Source organism: Gopherus flavomarginatus, chromosome 4 (assembly GCF_025201925.1).
Source record: "Gopherus flavomarginatus isolate rGopFla2 chromosome 4, rGopFla2.mat.asm, whole genome shotgun sequence".
Taxonomy (NCBI): Eukaryota; Metazoa; Chordata; order Testudines; family Testudinidae; genus Gopherus; species Gopherus flavomarginatus.
In genome coordinates this window covers 66,626,985-66,639,081 of record NC_066620.1, presented here as the reverse complement: position 1 = coordinate 66,639,081, position 12,097 = coordinate 66,626,985, and the positions used below count along the sequence as shown (strand labels likewise).

At 58.0% G+C, this 12,097-nt stretch overlaps 1 protein-coding gene across 1 annotated transcript in view; it reads left to right on the top strand.

Annotated features, from left to right (window-relative positions):
- The first annotated feature begins 1,302 nt into the window (after positions 1-1,302).
- The window catches only part of CAPN11 (calpain 11), a 33,917-nt gene continuing 23,122 nt past the window's right edge, over positions 1,303-12,097 (top strand). The window contains exons 1-2 of the mRNA XM_050950063.1: positions 1,303-1,467; positions 11,109-11,400. Of these exons, the coding sequence (XP_050806020.1) occupies positions 11,155-11,400 (246 nt within the window). The 5' untranslated portion in view covers positions 1,303-1,467; positions 11,109-11,154. The remainder of the gene's footprint in view (positions 1,468-11,108; positions 11,401-12,097) is intronic.

The window sequence follows — 12,097 nt, the reverse complement described above, 5'->3', positions numbered from 1 at the left end:
ACGAAGGGGCAGAGGATGCTAAATGCTCCAAGGGGAGACCCAGGAGGTGAAGCCGTGTGAGCTTCTTGCCTTGAACAAGTCTGCTCCCAGGGAGAGGAGGCTCCCCAAAGTCCTGACTGGCTTGGTGGGGAGCAGTTCCAGAACATCGCCCGGTGACTCCGTGACACTCCTAGTCTGCGCTGCAGGGGATCTGGTCTCACTGAGGTGCATTAAGTGCTGTGGGTGGGCTGCTGTCTGAGGTAGGGATCCCCTGTCCCTGGAGACATGGGCAATGCCCTTCCCAGTGCCCCAGGGAGGGGATGCTGTCCAGATCACTGCTCTTCATGCAGCGCGTCCAGGGCAGTTCTCAGAAAAGTGGCTGGAGTTTCCCTGTGAACAGCTGGGAAGGATCTGTTTGGCTTAAGGCTGCTCGTGAGGAGCAGGACCTCTTGGTGTTGGGGAAGCAAGGCCCAGTCCCAAGACATCCCAGGCTGTGTGAGAGGAGTGTCCTGCCATTGGAGAATGAGCAAAACACACAGCCTGGCTGCAAAAGGCATAAGTCATCGTGGTGAGAGAGCCCTCCTCATTGGGAAGGAAGAAGGCAGCAAGTTCCAGTGGCCTGCATATGGGAATAGGAGCCAGGCTTATATTCCTGATTCTGCTATGGATGTTTGTCACCTTTGGCCTCAGTTTCCCCATCTGGAACATGGGAGGATGATCCTGAGTGCTCTAATGTGGTGAGGTTGTGAGGTTAATTACTGTCTGCAAAGTGCTGTGTGCTTGGCATGCAGGCTAGGAAGGCTGGGTAGTGTTTTGTGTGCCCTCTGCTGGATGGAATTAGAACTACTCAAGTGTGTGTCATAGACTCTATACTATTAATGGAGGTTCTCCTTCACTCCGTGGTTAGATCCTCCGCTTTTGGACCCGGGCAGGCCTGAGCCTCCGCCTCAGCCCATGGTGAGAGCCAGGCTCTAAGCCTTCTGCCGACCCCAGGGTCGGCCCATCTGGACCCATCTCTGTGCAGGCGCCTTGCTTTTGGAGTGAGGATCCCTTTGGCTGGTGTCTCGGAGAGCTGAGGCTATTAGTGCAGCCTCCTCACCCCCTTGTAACATGCCCTGACGCAGCTGAAGGGCGGTGCAGGATCTGCAGCCTGGCACACGGGGCTGGGTGAACCTCAGGGAGGAAACCCTAAAGTGGGGCGGTGAAGTGGAGGCCTGAGCTTCTCCAGGGAAGCAGCTCCAGGGCAGGGAGTCAGACAGCAGCTGCTGTGCCTTTAATTTCTCTGCTCATACTGCCCCCCCGCTCCATACATACACACACAATCTGAGCTGCATGCTCGGTACATCCTGCCACCAGGCCAAACCCCACCTTTCCTCTGTGCAGAGCCAACAGCGGAGCTAGCGAGCCGGGGCGAGGGAGGCTCCTAGCACCAGCGCGGAGCCAGGGAAGAGAAGAGAGGGAAGGGCCCCTCTGGGAGCAGCCCACACAGTAAGTCTCTCTGCTCTTCTCAGCCCCTCCGGCCACGCTGGGATCCGATTAACAGCTCAGCTACTAGAGGCTGCTAATTTTAGGGCCTGCCTGGGAGGGAGAGGCTGGTGGCAGGGACCCTCCCTGGCTGGGCACTCTTTCTTCCTGGCTGTTGCAGCTGCTTCTGTGTCTCAAGGAAATGATCAGGTGAGTTAGGGCCGTGGCACAGGGCTCTCCCCCGCCACTCCCCAGATCTCTGAAATTCTTGCAGGGGCTCGCTGGGCTCTGGCTAGAAGTCTGTGCTCCAGGCCTGGGGATCCCCTCCCTTAGCAAGAGTGAGAAGAAGGGGACACCCCCCCCCTTTGCACCTGGGAGGGCAGCAGTGGCGTTTTCTCTTTGCCCCCCACCCTGCGAGTGTCTCGGGCATGTGCAAGGGGAAGCCGCTCTGGGCTGAAGCCAGCTGCTGTGCTGCACCCGGTGCCTGTGAGCCGCACAGGGACGGCAGAGGATGTGGGTGTTCAACCTGAGACCTGCCTGGGCCCTGGGCTGGGGGTGGGTTGCTAACTGGATTGTTGTTCCTGCTCTGGAGTTGGGCCCCCTAGCGCTGCTCAGCGATGCCCTGGGCGTGCCCGCCCTGTGCATATGCGGGGCTGCCAGCCTAGGGGAAATCCCAGGGGGCTTTTTCTTCCACCCCTCACCCACGCTTCCTAACTGGCAGTACTGCAGTTCCCCAGTGCGCCCGGTCTGGAGAGGAGCCTCTCTGTAGGGGCGGGACAGATGGGTCTAGGGAGGATCCTGCCATTCTGAACAGAGAAGTTGCTGAGAAGTAAAGTCCCTGGCTCTGGCAGCAGATGTGCTGCAGCAGTTGGGGCCCTGTTAGTGCCTCGATAGAGGAGGCTGCAGCCCGCTGTCCCTGTGGGGCTTGGGGTCTACAGTTGATCAGGGCTGGGGGCTATGTGAGAGCCGGGGGCGGCTGTGCGTGAGAGTGGCAGTTTGTTTCTTGGCTCCCTTCTCGTCTGTTTACAGGAAATAGCTTTCCTGCTCCAAGGCTCTGTACTGGGCCCAGCACTCTTTGGAACGATCTCCCCTTGCTCGAGCACCTCTGAAGTTAGCACCTTTCCATTTGCTCAGCTGAGGTGTAAGACTGGCCCTGGTGGCTTTGTGGTTACTATAGATCCCAGGGCATGTTTCCATGGAATTGATGTGAACTCCCTTGGCCTGGCCAGATCCCAGCCTGGTAACTGCACTGTGCCTTCCCCTAGTCCTGCTGTTTCATGTGAGTCCCTGCCTTGAGCTCCTGTGTGTAGTGTTGCTGTCTGGTGTGTTCTACCCCAGAAGTGGCTGCACTTCGGTGCAGGGTGACTGTGTACTATTCGTAATTTGAGATTGGGGTGTGGCATTCCTTGGGCTGGTGGGAGAGAAAGTGCTATGTGAGTCTTGGTAACTCTTTATGTTCTGCTGGGTGTGGTGGCCCGGTGGGTCCAGGCCTGGTTTGAACTAGACACAGTTCCTGGGCTCTTCTGTGTGGTCTGAGCAGCCATCCCTGGATGCTGGGCTCCTTATGGAGTGAGGAGGGCTCAGCCACGCACAGCAGTAAGTCCAGCCCTGGGGCTGTTTGTCCTGTTTCCTTTAACTTTCTAGTCCTGGTGTGGGGGTGGGGGAGGGGTTACCCCCTTCTTCGGTGGTGCAGGCCTGTGCTGTGATGTCATTACTGCAGAGACGCGGTGCCCTCCCAGCTCAGGCAGGGATGGTAAGCAGGTGGCTTGTTGTGCTGCAACAGGCTCTTGATGCAAATCTCATGGGTTGGCATGGAGCCAGGCCTGTCCTAGATGCTTTGTACAAGCTCTGCTGCATCGAGTGCTACCCACCTCCAGCCAGCCATGGGAGGCTGCTGCAGGAAACGAGGCCTGCAGCCACTCCGCACCTGGTGGGCAGCGCCCTGCAAGCCCAACGGCTTCAGTCCTGGGTGACCTGACCAGCTCCACAGGGAGCCTCCCTGAATTGCCTGGGGACCAGCAGTGGTGGGAACAACTGGACCCTCAACTGTGTGTTTGGGGGCGCCCCTGTGATCACAGGCCAGAAGCAAAGGGACCTGGACTTCCCTCCAGAACGGTCACCTGGGTTCTGTACGGAGCTGAACTCCTGTGCTCTTGAATAAGGGTCTGCCTGCTGGGTCACCCTGCTGTTGGGTGTCAGCGTCACACTAGGGATCACAGTGCATTGTTCTGCAAAACTTTGAGTTCTGTTCCCACCTGGGGGGAGGATCAGCAAATCTGAAAGAGTTGTCCCCGGAGTGGTGGCTGGGATGGTGAGAACCTGGCTGGTAGGAAGTTTTGGTGATCCAAGGTCTAGCTGGGGGCCAGTCTCCCCTGATGCAGGGAGATTGGAGAAGCCAAGTCCTGGCACAAAAGTGGAGGGGGAATTGGTGAGACAAACCCTATTGTACAGCTGGGGAAACGGAGGCACAGAACGGAACAATGGCCTGCCTGTGGGTGCACAGCGAGTCAGTGGCAGAACTGGGATTTGAACCCAAGAGTCCCGTGCGCCTTCCCTGATCAATAATGGTTGCAGCCATCAGCTAATAGGGCTCAGTGTGGGCATGACGTCACTGGGGGCTGAGTGAAGACAGAACTGGTGTACAGGGGCAGATTAGGGTTTTGGGAGGGGCAAGTGGGGGCCCCTCCCCACCCCTTCCGCCTGCTGTTCCCCCATGCTCCTGCCATGGAAATGGAGTTGTGGCATGGGGGCTTGCCCACCTCTGCCCGCCCAGTGCTACAGCAAGCCCTCGTGTCCTGACCCGCTCCCCGGCAGGAGCACTAGGGGCACCCATTTTTCCAAAGCCTCTGAGCACAGGCCCCGTTGACCCAGTAGCTAATCCTCCACTGCTGGTGCAGGGTTTGTTTGGCTGCTGGAGAGAGGCCTTTGGGGAGTGCAAGGGACAGTTGGATTGGGTCAGAAGGAACAGGGAAGGTGTCCTCCAAACCAAACAAACAGGGCAGCTGTCTCACCCCTCGAAAACCTCGCTGTGCTGCCAGCATACGCTGGAACAGCTGAGAGGGGGAGCAAGCTGTCCTAGCCACGGGTTGCTCTGGAGCTCCCGGCTGGGCTGTTCGGCACTGTGCAGGCCTTGGGGAAGGGAGTGAAGCCAGGGGAGGACTTTGAAAGAGAGCTCGGGGACTCCCAGGGCCGGAGTCAGCCCTAGCGTCACTGACTTGTTACACTGAGGAGAAGGCACTGCATGGAGAGATGGGGAAACCTATTGGGTCCCATCCCATCCAGCTCCGGGAGGTCAGTGCAGCACAGAAATCCTGTCTAGTGCCTGCCTGGCTCCGTTCTATGCGCCCTGGCCATGGGGCTCCCTCCACTTTCCCAGGGTGGCAGTTCCCGAGCTGCATCCATCTGTGTTGGGAAGACTTTCCTGAGATTCAACTTTAATTCCCACTCCCTTAATCACACCCCATCCCTCCTAGCTATGCCCTCTTCCCCCTCTCCCCCTTGGGGTTTACAGCCCCAGGGATTGCACACTCCACTTCCAGACACCTCTTAGCCAAGCTAGGCACACCTAGCTCTTCTGACCCTCTCCTCAGCCCCCTCCCTTCCGGGGGCCCTTCGCTGAGCTCCGTCCAGCTGGCTGCCCTCTTTGTGAGAGGATGGAGCACACTATCACCGATACCAGAGCCTTCCCCACGCAGCCCAGGAGAAGCCCATGGAGGGAGCTGTGATTTAACTGTTGTCGCAGCGCAGGATTGCCCCCCAGTAGAGCAGTCCATGGCTGTCCAGAATTAGTGGCATCCCTGTTCCATTCCAGTTCTTGGGCCGTGCCCATCACCATGGTATTGGAGCACCCTGCCCAGAAGGGGGTTTCCCACCAGGAAGTCTCCAAAGCATCTGGATGGACGCCAGGCCCCATGCTGCAGCTGTGCTGGGGAGCAAGCTTTGTGGCTGAACCAGTATTTCAGGGCCCTGTTGGTAGCAGTGTGTTTCTCTGGAGCTGTTTTCCAGGAGTCTGTGGAGCCAGAATTGCCCCCTGGCATCAAAAATATGGAGGCTGCTGGAGGGGGCCTGCCAGGCACAGAGATGGCCTTGGCACTCCCTGGACGACAGTTGGCTTGTGCCTCTCTGAAGCACCATCCACAAATGTGCACCCTGTATGCCCACCCAGGGGACCCATTGGCTCCATCAGCACCAGCCTGAATGGAGACCTCTGTCTGCTCCTGCTTAGCTCGCATCCAGACCAGTTCCCCCATGTGTCTGAAATGCTCTTCACTCCCTCTGCACTCAGGAGGCCTCCAGCATCAGCTGCTGGTTCCCCTCCTTTGTGAGCACAGCAGCCATCAGGGCCTTCCAAAATACATTGAATAACAAGGCTAATAATAACCTATGCACTATGGATGGCTGTTCCTGCTGGGCAAAGCTCAGCTTATCCACAGGTGGCTTGCCCAGAACAGGGGGCTGCTGCAGAGCGGGGAGGAGCTATAAATCTTTGAAGAGGAAGCAGGGGTGCAGGAACCCTACAAAAGAGGCCGCTATTTTTTAGCCCCCTGGGGATGAAGAAAAGCTTGTAAACATTCCCAGTGTGTCACTAGCGCATAGAAGTTTGCCTGAGTCTGCAGACAGCCTGAAACCATCGCTCCGTGAGGGCAGCTGCCCCCATCCTGGGGGGGAGGGGGCTGTTCACTCAGCTGATGATGGAAATGTCAGCATTAACCACTCTACTGCTGATCACCGCATGCAGGGTGGAGAGGGAGGGTTGGTCTATAAAGATCTATGCAGCGTGACTGGGAACGGCAGCTTAAGAGATGACCGCCAGTTATTTTTTCCCATCTGGTTCCTGGAGCCAATCAGCCAGAGGGGAGGATCAGAGAGCACCACCCATGGGGAGCTAAACCCCAGGAGCAGAGAGGGGCATTTCACACAATGCTTAGCCTGGGCACCATTGTTTTGCAGGGCAACAGTCAGTCCCAGGGGGGATCTGAGTCACTTGGGCCAGCCGTTGCTGGTGTGAGGATGTGCAGTAGGGAGGGGACATGTAGCGCGCTCAGTGCAGTGGGCGAAGGGCTGGTGCTGCCGTTGGGGAATGCTCTTTCCCTGGAGTGACAGTGACATGGGTAGAGCATGTTCATACCCATGTCAGCCCTGCACAGGCCTGTCGAGGAGGTAGGAAAGGGCCCAGCAGAGCAGGAGTAGGCTCGAGGCAGGGGAAACCGCAAGCCAGGAAACAAAGGCAGCACAGATGACTATGCCTAGTGTTATTCCTCACCCTGCCTTGCCAGTCAGAGACAGGAGGAGCTAGCCCAGGGGCTTCCTGGATGGGAAGATACTTGACTGGTACAGCAAGATGGTGTCGCTATGAGATTCTGGGACACACAGAGATACTAGTGCTGTCACCCTGGGGTGGGGAGTTGGCACTGAGAACTGGGTGGAGATGAAAAAGAGGATTTACGCTGTGGTAGGGAGGGACACAGGGATGTGGAGAGAAGCAGAATTGGTACTGCCTGGGGAAAGGGGTACTGGACATGCGGAGAGGAGTTGACACTGCCAGAGGAGTGGGCACCAGGGGCATGAAGGGTGATTGGGGCTGCAAAGGGAGGGTGTATTCTCTCCCTCCCCACCTCAATGAGCATTGGAGCAGGTACAGCTGGTGCCACCATAGGGCACCTTGTGTTTAGTGCCCAGTTTCTTGGCCATCCCAAGGAAGCCAGCAGAACTATAGCATGGGATCTGAGCAGGGGATTGGACTAGATGACCTCCTGAAGTCCCTTCCAACCCTGATATTCTATGATCTGCCAAGAGCCATCCCAGCAAATACCATCCACTCCCTCCTTGTACCAGCAGGCACCCTCAGGATCAGGGGAGACCTCCTTGTGGCCTGGCTCCACCCACGCTGTCCTGTGCTGAGGGTTGTGGTGTGTCTCAGCGATGGGCTGCTAGGTGTCCGGTCCCCTACCATTCTGGGGAACTCTGGCATGGGTGCTCCCTGGAATGGAGAGGATCATGGCTGGCAGTAGGGAGGCTGTGAAGAAGGCGTTACAGGCCCCAGGGCAGGATTTCTGGCAGCAGAACATGGAGCCTAGCTTGGCTGTTGCAGTGAGATGTCCTGGGGGTAACTTGGGGTGATTTTCTGAGCTGGGGGAGAGCGAGCAGAAGAGGGGGAAAGGGCCCTTTGCTGCTGTGTGCAAAGAGACTTCTTGTGTGTTTCCAGCACTAGCCTTGCTGAGTGTCGCTCCCTGTAAGATGAGGAGGAGTCAGCATTTCTGAGGGGACAGTGCAGGGATTCCAACAGGCCCTCAGGCTGAGGTTTTACCTGCTGCCTCCCTGGGCACTAGTGCCAGTCCTCAGAGCGAGGCCTCGGTTGTGCCAGCCAGTGCCCACCGCCTCGTGCTCAGTAGTGCCCCCATGTCTGGGCACTGGAGCAGCAGTGAGGTGGGTCAGAGCTGACTTTGCTGGGTGGGGTGGCACAGTGCACTGGACCCTGGCGCTCTGGGGAGCCCAGGCCCATAAACCCGCAGGCCCCAGGTGCTGATTAAATCGTTCAGAGGCAGGGACTTTGCAGGCCTTTACCCTGTTTGTGGTGGGCTCCCCACCTCCGCCCATCAGTTGTTCACCCAAGAGGACGATGGGTCCCAGTCACAGTAAGGGAGACTGGGGTTTGGCCCAGATGATCCAAGCTTGATTGGCTGTGGGGCCCACCCCCATATTCTGGGATGGGAAGCTGGTGACTGGTGGGGAGAGGGCCAGCTGTGTCCCCAGCACTAGTGGGAGTTGGTTAGTTGCATACATCCCGAGCAGGACAGAGCTGTGGTCCTGCTGGTCTGGCATCCAGTCTCCAGCAGGGACTGACGGCTGGGCGCTTTGAAGTCCCCCTGCACATGTATTCACCTTTCCCTCCTGAACACCATTGTGAATGGAAATGTGGCCTGTCAGGCTGGATGCCATGGCCCAGTTCTACACAGAAGCGACAGTGTCTGTGCTATGGAATGGGGTGTGGGAATGGCCCCTGACTGTGGGAGGCCACCCCGAGGATCCTTTCTGCATGGCCAACTGGCCCCTGCCTGGTCACTTGGTTTCTGAGTAGCACCTCTTAGTGGGAGAGGCTCTCCTGGAGCAGACAGTACTTTCCCAGCAGAGGGGTCACATGCCCTCCCAGATTTCTCGGTCACATGGTGTGGCCAGGCCCTCTCCATGCAAGCCTGTGAGCTGCACAAGGCAGGGAGAGGCAGAGACAGGAGGAATATCTGGGAGCTGCAGGGAGGGGCCACTGCTTTCCAGGAAGGGGGGGCATTGCTTTTCAGGGGGAAGGGGCTGCTTGGGGGGCATGACTCAAGCTGTTTTGGGGTTGTGGCCCCCTTCCCCCACTATCAGCAGGCACTGGTCTTCTCTGTTTCCCAGAATCATGCATCCTGTCAGCTTTGGGCTGGGTTTGAGTCACTCTCTCCTGCTGGAGGAGGGCTGCCCCTTCTCCTCCCTCGTCAACCTTTCCAGACTACTGTAACCCCTCCAGGAGTCTGAAGTCCGAGTCCTGCCACCCAGGGATGAAGCATATAATTTAGCTTCAGGGGGCTCCCTGTGGTGTGGGACCCTGGGCAATTGCCCAGCTTGCCACTCGCTAACACCTGCCTTGCACTTGCTACCCCCTTAAACCTGTCCTGCACGCTCCCTGGGGGTTGGTTGAGAGAGAACTACTGCTCTAGCCCACTGAGCATTGCTGGCTCTGGCCTGCAGCCTTGCAGAGATCTCACCACTTGCTAATGGGCCCTCTGAATGTGCTGACTCAGTGCACGCTCTGCCAAGGACATCTCCAGAAGGAAGGGACTGATGCAGGCGAAATCTGCAGTGCTGCAGGGCCCATCCCTGGGAGTGGGGAGCCAGAGGAGCACCCACTTCCAACCGCCTCCCTTTCCCGCTGAGGAGTTCCCACTTTCCCACTGTGGCCAATTTCCACACACACATCCGTGGTTTGTCTCAGAACAATATCGCCAACACCTTCTCCCCCACCAACCAGCAGTGATAGCTAGAAGTGGGTCTAGGATAGTGGTTTTCAAACTTTTTTTCTGACAACCCAGTTGAAGACTGTTGATGCCCGTGACCCAGCAGAGCTGGGGATGAGGGATTTGGGGTGCAGGAGGGGGCTCTGGATTTGGGGGGCTCAGGGCTGGGATGCAGGAGGGGGTCAGGGCTCTGGGCTGAGGGTGCAAGCTCTGGAGTGGGGCTGGGGATAAGGGGGTTGGAATGCAGGAAGGGGCTCCAGGTTTCAGGGGGACTCAGGGCTGAGGCAGGGGATTGGGGCATGGGCTTACCTCCAGTGGCTCCCGGTCAGCAGTGCAGCTGGTGTGCAGAGGCAGGCTTCCTACCTGTCCTGACACCATGAACTATGCTGCACCCCAAGTCCGGCTCCTAGGCAGAGGTGCCTGGGCACCACCACCCCCATCTCCCCGGCCAATGGGAGTGTGGAGCTGGTGCTCGGGGCAAGGGCAGCGCGCAGAGCCCCATGACCCCCCTGCCTACGAGCTAGACCTGCTTCTGGCCACTTCCGGGTAGGAACTTCTAGTTTTACTAGTAGTTTTTACTGACCAGGTGCCAGGGTCCCTGGGTGCTGAGCGAGGCAACCCAGTGCCTCGCATTCCACGACCTGGTACAGGGTTGCAACCCAAACTTTGAAAACCAGTGGTCTAGTAGAGTCCCAGCATCTCCAATCCCAGCCACCCCCAAGAGGCACTATGGGGAGTGGGGCAGAAGTGCTGGGTCTGGCAGGTCTCCAATCTATTCCAATCGCAGCCTGATTACACAGGAGGCGCTGTAAGCAGCAAGAACAGAGCACTGGAGTGAAAAGTTCATTGCTCTGAAGTCCTGGTGGGCAGTGATGAACAGTGGATAAGTTGCCTTTGGTGGGGGGGATGGGGGCTGAGGCGGCCAGGATTCCTGTGTGCTTGGCCCCTTTCCAGGCAAGTCCCAAATCGCTGTTTGTAGCTCTGTGCAGAGTTTCAGCAGCGGAGACGCCCCCCTCCCCAGTCTGCTCCCAGCTGGAGTCCAGGGAGCTCTGTTTGTTCGGCTGAACACCATTGTGGATAGAAATGTGGCCTGTCAGGCTGGACACCGTGGCCCAGTTCTACACAGAAGCGACAGTGTCTGTGCTATGGAATGGGGTGTGGGAATGGCCCCTGACTGTGGGAGGCCACCCCAGGGGTCCTTCCTGCACTGCCAACTGGCCTGCCGTGCACGGTTGTTTGGTTTCTGGGCTCCCTCACAACAGTCTTTCAAAAGGAAGATGGTTACTGGGTGGGACGAACTTCTAGCCTGTTAATGTGATGACTGAAAGTAATAGTCAGAGTCCAGCGTACAGCAGTCAGGTACTGTGCAAGCTTCTCCAAAAGGCTCCACCATTGCCTCTCTACCTGGGCTCCCTTCACACAGCTCTGCCAGTGCCCCATATCCCTGACCTGCAGCCCCTGCTATCCCAGCCCTGGGCTCCCCACACACAGCTCTGTCAGGGCCCCTCGCCTCTGACTTGTCTCTTCTCTGCCTAGCCCAGATTCCTCTTGCAAACTCTGTTCCCATGGGGGAGTCCTGTCCTCAGCCATCCCTGAATCTTCTCTTCTCCCCACCCCCAGCCTCTTACACACTGCTGTGCCACATCTCATCTCCTGGTGCCTTTTTCATCACAGGGGGAGGTGCTGACGCTAGCGCTGCCTGTGCCTGGACAACTGCACCATGATGCCCTTTGGGGGAATTGCCTCCCGGCTGCAGAGAGACCGGCTGCGAGCGGAGGGGGTGGGTGAGCACAACAATGCTGTCAAGTATCTGAACCAGGACTACAGCACCCTGAAGCAGGCGTGCCTGGAGAGTGGCACTCTCTTCGAGGACCCCCAGTTCCCAGCAGTCCCCTCCGTCCTCGGCTTCAAGGAGCTGGGGCCAAACTCTGGCAAGACCCAGGGGGTGCGCTGGAAGCGCCCATCGGTAAGTGCCTGGCTCTCTCCTCTGTGGGGCCTGCAAAGTCCATCTGGGTCCACTTGGCCAGGAGGCCCTGCACTGTGAGAGCTGCTCTGCCATGGTGACCCAGGCTGTGGCCCTGTCCCTTACACACTGGATCCCTTTGCCTGCCCTGAACTCTGGTCTCCAATCTGCCAAGCACTCCAAACCCCTCTGCCTGCCCCTGGCCCCATCTCCTTCAGACACCCTCCTTCTCCACGGGTACCGGAGCCAGGGGTGCCAAGGGAGTTCAGTCTGTTGTACTCTCAGACCTGGTTGCCTTCTGTAGTGAGTTCCTTTTCCCTTGGTTAGATCTGGGCATTGAAATGTGGGGGTTGGTCTCTGTCTCACCCCTGCCCTTTCTGGATGGAATTGGACCTGCACAGGGGTGTGAGCATGTTGCCTTCAGTGACTGGGTCCCCTCAGTGTGTGTAAGCCCTCATACCATTGCCACTAATGAGGTTTGGGGCCTGTGGCTCTGCAGCAGAAAGTCTCAAAATGTTTCCCCACTGATCCCTTTGGAGTGGTTACAGTCAAGGCCCTTGCCCACTGCTGGTGGCAGTTGACACCCCTCTCCCCTGAGGGTGCTGTCAGACACTGCCATGTGGTCATCCCTGCCTCCTGAACCAGAGTCCAGCTGATACCTGCTGAGTAGAGATCAGAGTGCAGATCCTGCTGAAAGCTT